At 42.2% G+C, this 12,474-nt stretch overlaps 1 protein-coding gene across 1 annotated transcript in view; it reads right to left on the bottom strand.

The window, feature by feature from the left end:
• Window positions 1-8,533, bottom strand: part of LOC121992545 (flavonol synthase/flavanone 3-hydroxylase-like) — a 32,366-nt gene extending 23,833 nt beyond the window's left edge. The window contains exon 1 of the mRNA XM_042547005.1: window positions 7,957-8,533. Coding sequence (XP_042402939.1) covers window positions 7,957-8,450 — 494 coding nt within the window. The 5' untranslated portion in view covers window positions 8,451-8,533. The remainder of the gene's footprint in view (window positions 1-7,956) is intronic.
• Between the last annotated feature and the right edge of the window lie 3,941 nt (window positions 8,534-12,474).

The raw sequence follows: 12,474 nt of genomic DNA, 5'->3' as shown, positions 1-12,474 counted from the left end.
GGGAACCCAAAATTTAAACCCATTGCATAAACTTCCGACTCACTGGCACTGGAAGAGCAATTAACGAACCACTCAGAGGGGGAAGAAGAAGAAGAGGCCATAGTGAGCAAAGGATCAGGGGAGGAAGGAGAGTCTTAATGGAACAAAGAAGGAACGAATGCAACGAAGGAAGAAGACGACGGGATGAACCCTTTTGGTTTGTCTCTAAAACCCTCGATGCTATTACCGAAAAGGGTAAACAGTAGAATGGGAAAAGGGTGAACTGGCAGCAAATCATTAAGCGACTAAGTAGAATATAGGGTATGTAAGAAAGGATATACTTACCTGGATAACCGTGATAAATACATTGCCCAAGTACAAAGTTCAAATTGAAAAAGTTGTGGGATCCTGAGGCAAGTTATGATTAATCTTTTGAAATCCCGGCAAGATCATAGTCATAAGATGTATGACATAAAAGGTAGATCGGTTGAATATTTTCGTCTGGTCATCCTAGGCCTAATAGAAAAGGTAGGCGTCTGACTCACCCAATTGGGTCGTCCGAGCCAACAAGCTCGCTCTGTCATTGTACGGCGGGCGAGAAGTAACCGACTCAGGCAACTCCGCTCGTCCTTCGTACATAGACAAAATAACTATTGTTAAGAGGAAAAATATGGACAAACGCATGAGATTATTCAAGGTTAGATAAGCATATAAGGAATATACTTTATTCCTCACAAAATGTCTAGAAAGGAGAAAAATGCATACACATGCATATGGGCTAAGTCATATGGTCATACATGATGAGGTTAAGCAATCAAGATAGGTTGACCGGGATGTTAATTTATATATGTACGAGCACACAACCATTCGATCGGTCCCCGTAGAGGCATACATAAAGAAGATGAAAAGGTATTCAGAAATTATGATCAATTAAGTCATGCCAAGTTCAAAATAACCATCAGCAAAAATTCATCAGTCGAGAGAAAGTTTTTCAAACATTAGGACTACAACATAACAGTAGCTACAGCAGTTGTGGAAAGAAGTCGGGAGGACGATTCTTCACTATCCTCCTTGTGTCAGGAAAGTTAGAGGGAGGATCCACCACCAATAACTTCAATTCTTTTAGCTGCTCCACTCCTTCCTTTGTCATGAATTTGATGGAGTTTATGAAGAAGTTGGAGACCAGAACGACGAAATCAGAGGATTTGAGGTAGGTCTTTCTGCGCTCTTTAAAGCGGGTGTCTTCATTGGTCTTGTAGTTCGCTAATTCCTCCTGAACAACTTTAAGAGTAGTCTCTTTGAGGTTCAAAGAAGATAATTGATTGACTAATTCCGTAGCATGTGTATCTTTTAGTGACTGTAATTGGGAAGATAGGCGAGCAACTTCAGAGGTTTGTTCTTCTTACTTGGTGGATAATTCAGTACCATGAGCATTGGCTGATTACAGTTGGGACTGGAGACCTTCTATGCCCGTTTTATATTGTTGTGATTGCTCAGTCTCTGTCTTGAGCAACTGGATAGTTTCTTCCAATTGAGCAGACAAACCCTTAGTTTTTTGTCCACCTGATCAGGAGATAGCTCAGAGACCCATTTCTTCAGCGCTGCATTTTCTTGAATTAGGGCATGCAGCAAATGAGCTATGCTCATATTATATATCCAGCGTTGTAAAATAAGAGATATTAGAAAGACACATAAGAAGATAGGATTGCAAAGGAAAATAAAAGTACCTTTATTCTTCCAAAGAGAATTTATCAGTCATCTCAGAATAGTCGTTCCCTTCAAACAATCGACGTACCTCCTCTCCAGCTATGGTAAAAGATCCACCTAAGAGTATGGGCAAAGTGGCAATAAAAGAAGACGTGGAGGACAAAGAAGTCTGGATCGAAGGAGGGCAGTAAATAATATAGTGTGAATTGTGAGGGGGTAAGATCATTTGTTCGGGAAAATTCATAAAAAAAAGGAGGTGAGGACCTACTACTGGGAATAGTTGGGATGACAGAAGAAGAAGGCACAAGAGCAGGATAAAGAGCTGAAAGTGGGAGATCAGGAGAAGGAGGAGCATCATCCAAAGAGGGAAGGTCCTCAGAATGAGAAATGGACTTCTGCTTCGGGGACGGAGCAAGGGTTAGCCTACGTTTTTTCTTGGCAGGGGCTGCTTCGGGGGATTGCTCCGAAGCCGGCAAAGAGGTAGGCTCATTGACGGAAGGAGGATTGGCAGAAGCTCCTTCCAGAGCTACATTTTGAGAGGCAGAGGCACCCTCTATGTCAGCAAGAACAGCTGATGAAGAGGGTTGACCCGATGCAGTGAGGAGCTCTCGCTCCTTAGCAGCGACTAATTCCTCCGATAAGCACAATTGATCGTCGATCGCAGCCGCATACAGAGCGTCCACTACACAAAATAAAAAATATCTTAGTTAGTAAAAAAGGATTGGGATAGATGAATAATGACTTACCAAGTGAGCCATGAAGCTCTATCTTGACAGGACTTAACCCAAAGAGATAGAGGAGATCATCGCGAATCCATTTATGAATGAATAAACGAAAACCTGATAGCTTCTTGGAGTAAGTAACAAAAGAAGGGTGTTTATGTAATTCCTTTATGTCAGGAAGAGTGGGTAGAGAAGATTTCCAAGAAGAACACCAAGGGATAGGCTCTAGAAGTTCCACAAAAAAAAAAAACGAGATTTCCATCCCTTAATGGTAGAGGGCTTCTCCTAAAAAAAGGTTATTTTAGGTCTTGATTGAAATAGAAAGACATTGAGATCTGATTTCTTGGGGTATGAAAACATGAAGAAATTTTGGGGGGTTGGAGGGATGTCGTGAATGCGGAAGAGCATGTACAAACCACAAAGATAGCGAAAAGCATTGGGGGCAAATTGCTGTAGGGGAATGTTAAAATATTAGCTAATTTCTACCAAAAAGTGGGAATTGGGAAACGCAAGCCCGCCACTAGTTGTTCTTTGAAAAAGGTAATACAATTCTTAGGGGGAAGGTGAGGGCGAGAACTAGCATCAGGAATGATAATGCGATAGGTCTTAGGGATATTATATAAAGAACGAAGAGCGGACCTATCAGATTTGTGAAAAATGGAACAGATTTGGACATACCAAGCCGAGAAGGACTCTTCAGCCATAGAACAGTACAAGAATGCAAGAAAATCAACTTACTGAAGCTTTAAGAAGAGGGAGCCACACGGAGAAACAAGGAAGGAAAGGAGGTCAGTAGAGAATGCGAAAAACCCAGACAGTTTGGCGAAAGGAAGAAGACGAAGAGGTGAAGGGTTTAGGGTTTTTTTTGAAAATATTAAGTGATAAGAAGCACCGTTGGATGTGACAGCACTCATAAGAGGAACCATGGATGTCGCAAAGAAAAGACGCGACAGGACGTTACCACAAGAATGTGCGGCTTATTACATCAGGAAAAAGAAATTAGCAAACACGTGTCAGGAAGCCGCAAGTAAACATTTATAATAGACACAATAGACCAAATCATACTCATATCAACACCGTCATATCACACACTACTAATGTTCTCTTACCATTGAAGGGTCAATCAGCTAGCAGAAGATGTCAAAAAGGTGTCTGATTTCCTAGGTGTAATAAATAGAAGGGGTTAATACTAAACTATAATGTGGAAAAAAGTTAAGATATATTAATAATTCTTAAGCCAACCCGGGCTTGTAGATAGGACTGACCTGTTCATTTAATCGCATACAAGGAATCACCCATTTTCTCATTCTAGATGAGACCAAACACATTACATTGCACATCCTTCTCAAACATCAAACCTTAACACTATCAACAGTGATTTTACAAACATAGTTCTCGGGCCATCATAAGTATATCAAATCCATCTGAACGGTTCCTGATCAATTAAGAGAAAGGGAATATTTTGCCCGGCACTGTGATAAGAGGAAAGAGATCTGATGTCCAACAAAATTTCACTGTCATTTATAGACGTCAGATCGTATTCCCACACCTAAATGGGAGCAGGAAGTAGAATGGCAGCTTGGGCGGAAGGGAGAAGTTGGCCCGGTATTCAGGTGTTAGTGGGGTTCCCCCTCACAAACAAGTGACTGAAGGATCCTCTCCGACTTAATTTGATCCAACTCAGCTTGTAGAATATCCACCTTAGCTTGTAGCCAATCTAACTCTTGTCGTTGCTACGATATTAGCAGACTGTCTATATGAGCCTTCCAGGTTAGCGCAGCTACCTCTGAAGCATGGCGAGCCTTCAAATCATTTAACTCTTTAGTCTTACGGTCCAAATCCTGATAAGCTTTGTCCCTCGAAAAAGTTTCTGACCGAACATGGGACGGGGCTGCCGACGGTAGCACCTCCGGTTATGAGGGGAATGATACCGGTCCAGAGCCTGTGTCGCCTCAGCCAAAGTTTTCCCTTTATCTCGCAGCAATTGATTCCAGAGGAAAAGGATCTGAGGTCATAAGTCTCAACAAATCTATGGAGTAAAATGGAGCAAAGAAGAATGAGGATGGATAGGGAAGCAAGAGCACAACTCTATTTAATGTGCCAAAAGGAGTCACGAGATCACTGTAGGAGAGATCACTGTAAAAAGGAGTCACGGGAGCACTGTAAAAGATGTCACAAGATCATTGTAAGAGTTATTGCAGAGTTGCCATAGAAGGTAGAAAGAGGTCAGAAATAGACTTAGGTCTAGTTAGTTGGCTACACTTCCTTCGACTAGACTTGAAGAGGAGGCTAGTGATATGGGTTATGATAAGTGGACCCTTTGCAAGAGAAGGAAAGGGGATAACAAGGACAAGGAAGGCTGAAAAGGGCAAGATGAGAGGTCGCCCGGAAAAGGTTTGACCCGACAAGGGGGTCGCTACACGTATGGTAGACAGAGATCGGTCAAACTTAATAAACCACCCGAGTATATAGGTTCGGCAGGCAAAGGCTGGCCGAGTTCAGCAGACCGGCCGAACACAAAGACGTTTTAGTCTTATATGATACTTAACATACGGCTGATTGAAAGAAGGGCTATCGGGTAATACTGTCTCTATAAACCCAACGGGTTGATCTTGGTCGGTAAGGTAGGGTCGGTCGCGCTCAAGGGACCAGTCGAGCATATGAGTTTGGTAAGCAAAGACCGCTCGAGCATGGGTACTCGATTGGGCATACATAACCGACCGAGCATAGAGAATCGGCCGAGCGTAGAAGTTCTTAACCTTGTGCACAACAAACAGAGATCAGACGAACGTAATAGATTGATCAAGCCTATAAGTTCAGCGGGCAATGGCTGGTCGGGTTCCATAGACCAGAAGAATACAGAGGCATTCAGTCTCACAAGACCCTTAGCCTACGACCGACTGAAGGAAGGACTATTGGGTAATAGTGTCTCTATAAGCTCGACTGGTTGATCTTGGTCAATGATGTAGGATCGATCGCGCTCAATAGACTGGCCGAGCATACGAGGTTGGTAGGCAAAGACCCGTCGAGTGAAAGAGACCGATCGAAAGTAGAAGCACTTAGCATTAAGCTGTCCTGAAGGCCTATATACGCCTGACCGATTAGTCTCGGTCTATAAGGTAGGACTGGCCGAGCTTAATAGATCGGTCGAGCGCAGAGGCATATAGTAGCATATGATCGATAGAAGGAAGGGTTAAAGGGCCATGGCATCTTTATACGCCCTACTGGTAAATCTCGGTCGATAAGGTGTGACCGTCCGGGCTCAATAGACCGGCTGAGTATGAGAAATAGATTGAACATTAAAGTCTTCAACCTTATACGGTTTCTAGCATATTTATAATAGTAAAGTCCTGGTCGGGTATAAATTATCGATCGAGTACAGAATACCGACCGAGACTAGTATGGACAAAAGATATTCCTCATATATGCCGAATGAGCTTATGTGACTAACCAGGTATATGTAACAGGTGAACCATAACAATATATACAATTATATGATAGCTTAATCAATTTGGCGGTGAATAGCTTCTAGAAGTCTCCGTAGGTATGCTAAACGACAAAGAAGGTATATCTGGGGTAAGAAAAAGATTCCTTAAACTATTACTCCAGTCCTAGCTTATGTCATCTCTTAACAAACTTTAACAAATCGAGGTCCACCTCATGACTGTGGAGGTTAGATGAGGTAGAATAAAAAGGGGAATCCTCTCCACTGGCAAGGTACGCAAACATACGCATTGCATCCAAATCAAACCCTAATTTTTCATCTTCTTCGATACCGCTTCTTCTTGATCTCGCCGGAGGCTAACTTGAGTGTCGGAGGGCCTAGCCAGGAATTTTCACCCCGGTCTTAGGTCACTAACGCTTTGTTGGTTAGTCTCATTGTGTGTAGGGAGACGAGGTCATCTACTGGATTGTTGAGTTTTGGCTGATCCACGGAGTCATCTCGCCGGAATTTCTTTTCTGCGAGGTATTATTCATCGATCCGCTTTGATTTTCTCGGATCTATTGTTCTGTATTCAAGCATCGGTAAGATCTGTTGTGGGTTTCTCGGACCTTTCCCCATTCATCGACATCATAGTTATTATTCGCCATCACTCGTCGTCGCCCAGTGCTTCATCCCACAAGCTCTCAGACAGGATCAACAAGGAACCTGATTGAAGAGTCATCCTTGTTTTTAGCGTCGTACAGAAATAATCCTTATGGAAGAAGATGCAGCGGAAAGAAGAAAAAGAAAGTCTTCCAAGGGGCTTAGGGGTGACGGCGCCGAAAAACTTTAGGTCAATGGGGAACTAAAAGCTCTATCAAGATTAAACCCTAAATCCTTGGGGACCAACCGTATATATAGTGGACATTTATTATCAGCCCATAGATGATAATGAATGCGGGACTATAGGTTCTACACATGTCAGGTCTACATCCAATAATTGAAACCCAATAACCTAAGTTATATCACTTTAATGAGTTCAGTTTGTACTCATATGCATAACTTATAATTAAGCCCACTAATTAGAGATAATAACCAACACCTATGTATTCAGCTAGTTCTTATGATTATATCTATACACTCAAATATTATTTTGACCCAATATATTAAGAACAATAATTTTTTTAACACGAGTTGACGTCAATTTAATTCAATATATTGAATATAATGATTTTATGAATATGAAAATATTTGAAAAATTTAATTCATATTCAAAAAATCATTGCTCTCAATATATTGAGACAAATTGATATTTGAAAGCATGAATATAATCAGGAGAGGTAGACGAACACATAAGAGCTAGTTTCATATCAATCTGAGGTCATTTGGTCCATTAACCAATTTTGGAAAAATCGACTGATAGACTAAATGACCTCGGATTGATTTGAAACTACTTCCTATGTATTCGTCTACCTCTCCTGATTATTCAATTTGACCCAATATACTGAGAATAATAATTTTTTGAACACGAATATGTTTGAAAAAAAATCAATTCGTATTCAAAAAATTTGACTGATGAACCAAAGGACCTCGGATTGACATGAAACTAAATCCTATGTGTTCGGCTAGTTCTTCTGATTATATCCATACTCTAAAATATAAATTTGATCAATCAACTGATTTATTTAAAATTTTAACATTTTAACATAGAGTAAAATCGATTTGATTCATAAAATAAATCAGTGGACTGATAGAGATAAAATAAAAAATGATATATAATTTTAAAATTACTTTATATTATTTGATAATTTCAAAAATAGATCTGCGTGATTCGATTCTTATTGTTTTTATTATTGTATATGTCCACTGTTCGGATGGCAATCGCGGCCGTCAGCCGAGCAACTATTATTTTATAGCCTCTTGGCATAAATGATTTTATAATCACCTTCACTGACACGCAGTTAACGGTTGGACAAAGACAGATAAGTAAAGATTATTTTAGAAAAGTAATACTTAAATGATTTAGATATTTAAAAATTTTAAAACTTAAAGGGTAAAGACGTAAAGCTAAACTGATTTAGGTAGTGAAACAATTTTCACGGGTAGTGAAATAAAATAAAGCACCTGTAGTCGGTGGCGGGGAGGACGGGCCAGATCCGGTGGTTGACTTTTGACGGCGGCGCGATGTAATGGAAGAAAAAATCGACCCACGCCTTCTTCCCCTCCAGCTCCCTCTGCAGCTTCGTCCCGTACCCTTCCTGTCCTCCGTTCGCTGGCGCCCCGCCTCCGGAGTCTTTCCGCGCGTACTTCTCCTTCTCCTCCTGCGGTAGCTCCTCGAAGAATTCCCTCCCCGCTCGCTGCAGTTCCCGCATCGCCTCCTCAGGCACCCCGTGGCCCACCACCTGGAAGATCCCCCACTCCCGGCTCGCCTCCGCGATCACCCGCGTGATTTCGGGGCCGTCGAAGGCAGCGAGGTCGATGACGGGGATCGCTGGCGCGGGGCCGAGGAAGGTGGTGAGGCACGGCTGCTCGTGGTCGGATCGGATGAACTCCGGCGGCATGGCGCCTGCGTCGGAGGCGCAGAAGGAGGCTATCAGTTGAACGCGCTCGACTTCCATTGCTAAGTTGAGGAATGGAGATCAGATCAAGGGACAAAAAGAGATTGTGCAGTGAGAAGTACAAGAAACCTCCTAAATTTATCTCCGTCCCCTTTATAAATTATAAATTTATAAAATATATAAAATTCATAAAAAATAAATAAATACGAAATACAAAACAAAGTTATATAAATTCTACCCTTGGAAATTTTAAAAACTGTTATATAATTGAATGATTCCAAAAATTTATTTTGCTCATTTTAAACTAGCTTATGGCTGTTTTATTTAAAATTATACAAAATCTTAAACCTATCTAATTTTATAAACAAACCTATAATGTAAGATGGGAAAGAACGCTAAAACATGACCAAATTTTTACTTGATTTGAAGCTTTCGATCACTCCTACTCTAAGGTCCGTATTCGTCTAGTGCTTTCGTTGGGCAATCTACTAATCGTTCGAAATGATTATAAATTACAAGTACAAGAATTATAAAATAGTGTTACCGACAACAAAAAGAAAAGAATATAATCCTAATCGTCGATTGTCGGAGGAGTTTCACAACGTCGCAGGAGCTTTTTCGGAGCACCGAGCAGAAGAGAAAGTCGTTGTAGTTGTTGTTCTGAAGCTCTGGGTCGAAGGCCTTTAAATAAGTCTATTCTGGGGGCTTGGAACCCCTCCAGGCGCCTGGACCACGTGGCTCGGCCAATCGACGTACTCCATGTAAACTTGTGGAGCAATATTCGGGTCCGGGTGCCTGAACCGCCTGGGTGCCCACGGCCTTGCCCAGGTGAGCCTTCACTACAACAAAAACCCTCATAGACATCGATTTTCCACCGATGTCTATTAGATTTTCGATCGATGTCTATGAAGGCGATGTAAAAGGTCTGTCATTTTAGACATCGGGTTAAAACCTGTAACCCCCGAGAATTCTCAAAACTATTTTAGAAATATTCTATGATTTTTCTGGAATTTTAGGATATTTTTACAGAATTTTTAGAGTAGCGGAAGTAGCAAAAACAAATAGAAAACGAAAACAGCCTAAGCGGGAATTGAACCCGAGACCTATGGTTTACGGGTAATTCTAATAACCAGTTGAACCCAGCAGGGCCGTGCTGAAAGGAAAGGGAAACATTTATATTTAAGTTTAAGTTGGGCCGAAATACCCACTTAATATAAATAGGGAATTAATGGGTGAAGAGTTATTGGGTTTTCTCTTTGAACGTGACTTGCTCCTCCTCACCCTAGTTTCCGCCGACCCTCTCCCTTTTCTTCCTCCTCTCGGCGCCAACCACAAGAGCAAGCGAGGGTTCCGTCCCAAGGGCTCCGAGAGCACTTTCCGGCGACGACTTCGACACGAGGACGCTCCCCTCTGCGAGAGGAACCATAGACGCGAGAAGATCGTCGAAGGGATCGTCTTCTCCGGAAATTCAGCGATTAGAATCGTAAGAAAATCCTAACATGAGGTAAGAAACCCCTCACCTGCAGTATAAGTAGCTTCCGTTTGAATGCATGCTTTTAGATTAGTTATACTCAGATTTTTGTCGACATCTAGGGTGTATTTAACCCTCCTCGCAGCTTTAGGGATTAGTCGAGCACCTCTAGATGGGCCGGACGTGTTTGCCCTCTTCAGTTTGAGGTGTTAGACGTTGTCGGGTGCCTAGAGGTGGTCTCCTTACTAGAGAGGAGAGTTAGAGCACACCAAATGCTCGATAAAAAGATTAGGACAGCTTTTGATTCAGTGGGCATTTATTCAGCTTAGTCAAATGCCGTATAGACGTATTGATCCAGTTAATTAGCTTTATTACAGCTTTCATGGGACTAGATGTCCAATGGGTGGGCTCCCACAGTCGCCTCTAGGTTCAGACAACCTAGCTCTAGGTTCAGATAACCTAGAAACGGCTAAATAAAATAGTACAGCTATTCAGTATTTTATTTTCAACAGTGGCACTGTACAGGATCAGATATCCATTGGGTTGGACTCCCACAGTCGTCCCTAGGTTCAGATAACCTAGTAAACCCTACTAGATTTGGAACTTGCAATCCCGGGTCTAGCTAGGGGTGCGCGCACAGCACGTACAGTTGCCAGGGCCCTCAGCAGCATGATTATTATTTTAATCTACTTATGTATACAATTTTCAAAACTCTCAGTCACCTATGTGATCAGGATTTAATTCAGTATCATCTTAGTTTAGTTCAGTTTCAGTTTCAGTTTAGTTCTTCCTGATTGATACCATGAGTTAGCTCCATGCTTAGATTTTGATATGCATGCTATGTTTAAGTATTTGTGCTTAGTAACTTTGCTATGTCATGCTCATCTATGTTCAGTACGTATTTCAAATAGCATGTTTTCAAAACATAAATTGCATCGTGTGCATGTTTTGTGAGGTAGCTGGTTTCTTACTAAGCTTTAAGCTTACAGATATTTTTTCCTTATACTACAGATAAAGGTAAAGGGAAAATGGACTAGCGGAGGCTGGAGGACAATGCAATGAAGATGTGTGTGGAAGGAAGTTGGAATAAAAGATCTTAGGGATCTAACCAGCTTTATTTATGCATTAGAACTTTCAGCAAAATTAGTTAACTGTTAGAACCTTATTATTCTACACATAGTACATTTGCATGCCATGAATTAGTGAACCATGCGTGATATCATGTTTAAAATGTTAGCTAATACATGTTAAAAATGTTTCTAGCTGTTATAGACTTGATGTGTATGAGTTGGGCACGAAATAGTGCTGAAATCAGGGGTTCTGATTCGAAATCAGAAACCCAGATCGATCTACAGATCGATCAGAATTGGGTTGTGCCACTGGATCGGTCAGCTGACCGATCCAGTCGCGAACAGAGAGTTAGCGTCTGTTATGGATCGGTCAGCCGGCCGATCCAGATGCGAACAGAGAGTACAGAAGCTCACTGATCGGTCAGCCGACCGATCAGTGAGCCACTGGATCGGTCAAGCCGACCGATCAGTGTACTCCTGGATCGGTCGGTAGACCGATCCAGCCGCATACAGAAGCAATCGGTCAGGCGACCGATCCAGAGTTTTTCTCCGTGCCGGTATCAAGCTGGATCGATCACTGGATCGATCCGACAGCCCAATCGATTCATGGATCGATTGAAATGCCTGATTACAGCTAGCAGGACATCCGAGAGGCATAGATTATCTTCCCTAGCATGTGTACAACTCCTAGGTACACCTAGAATATTAAGTTCAGATTTTACAGTAATCAGTTTAGTAAAATTTTAATCAATCCAGATTTCCGCAATAGTAATTTAGCACAGCATAATGTAGCGATCGGCCTCACAGCCTAGTCAGTAGAAGGCGGGTCGTTACAGAGTGGTATCAGAGTAGTTTCCATACTTCCTACACACACATCAGCATTGTACCTGCAGCTTCCAAGTAAGAATACCTCTCACTTGGTATGTTTATTACTTTTCTGTTATAGATAACTAAAGCATGCTTGTTTATGATAGTAGTTAACAAGATAACAATAGTTTCTCTATTATGTTTGTGTTAGTCATGTATGTCCTGCATGTTTTTAGAAATGGCACGAGGACGCCCAGCTAGAAGGGCACCAGCCACTGAGCCCCAGCATGAGGCAGGCAGTTCAGTGCCTCCCCAGCTAGCTGAACAGCAACAGGAAATAACCACCTTAAAGGTTAGTCAGCAGAACACTCCCACTGTCACCCCGGAGCCTAACTTAGCGACACTAGTGGTCTTAGAGGTTCCACCAGTCCAGCCTACGGCACCAGTAGCCCCAGCAGTAGGAACACAGAGAGAAGCCTATCTGATCCAGTGGCAGAGAGTCAAGCCAGAGAATTTCTCAGGCAGCAATGAACCATGGGATGCTCATGCATGGTTTGAAACACTGGAAAGTATGATGGAGCTTTTGGACTGGCCAGAACATGAGAAGGTGAAGTGTGCCTCCTTCTGTCTGACAGGAGATGCACGTATGTGGTGGGAGAGAATCAGAGCGAAGCGCCCAGTGAACCAGATGACATGGGCTGACTTCGAGAAGGAATTCTTTGAGGAGTTCTTTCAC

This window comes from Zingiber officinale, chromosome 6B (assembly GCF_018446385.1).
Source record: "Zingiber officinale cultivar Zhangliang chromosome 6B, Zo_v1.1, whole genome shotgun sequence".
NCBI classification, from domain to species: Eukaryota; Viridiplantae; Streptophyta; class Magnoliopsida; order Zingiberales; family Zingiberaceae; genus Zingiber; species Zingiber officinale.
The sequence above is the reverse complement of the archived record's forward strand: the minus strand, read 5'-3'. Positions and strand labels throughout refer to the sequence as shown.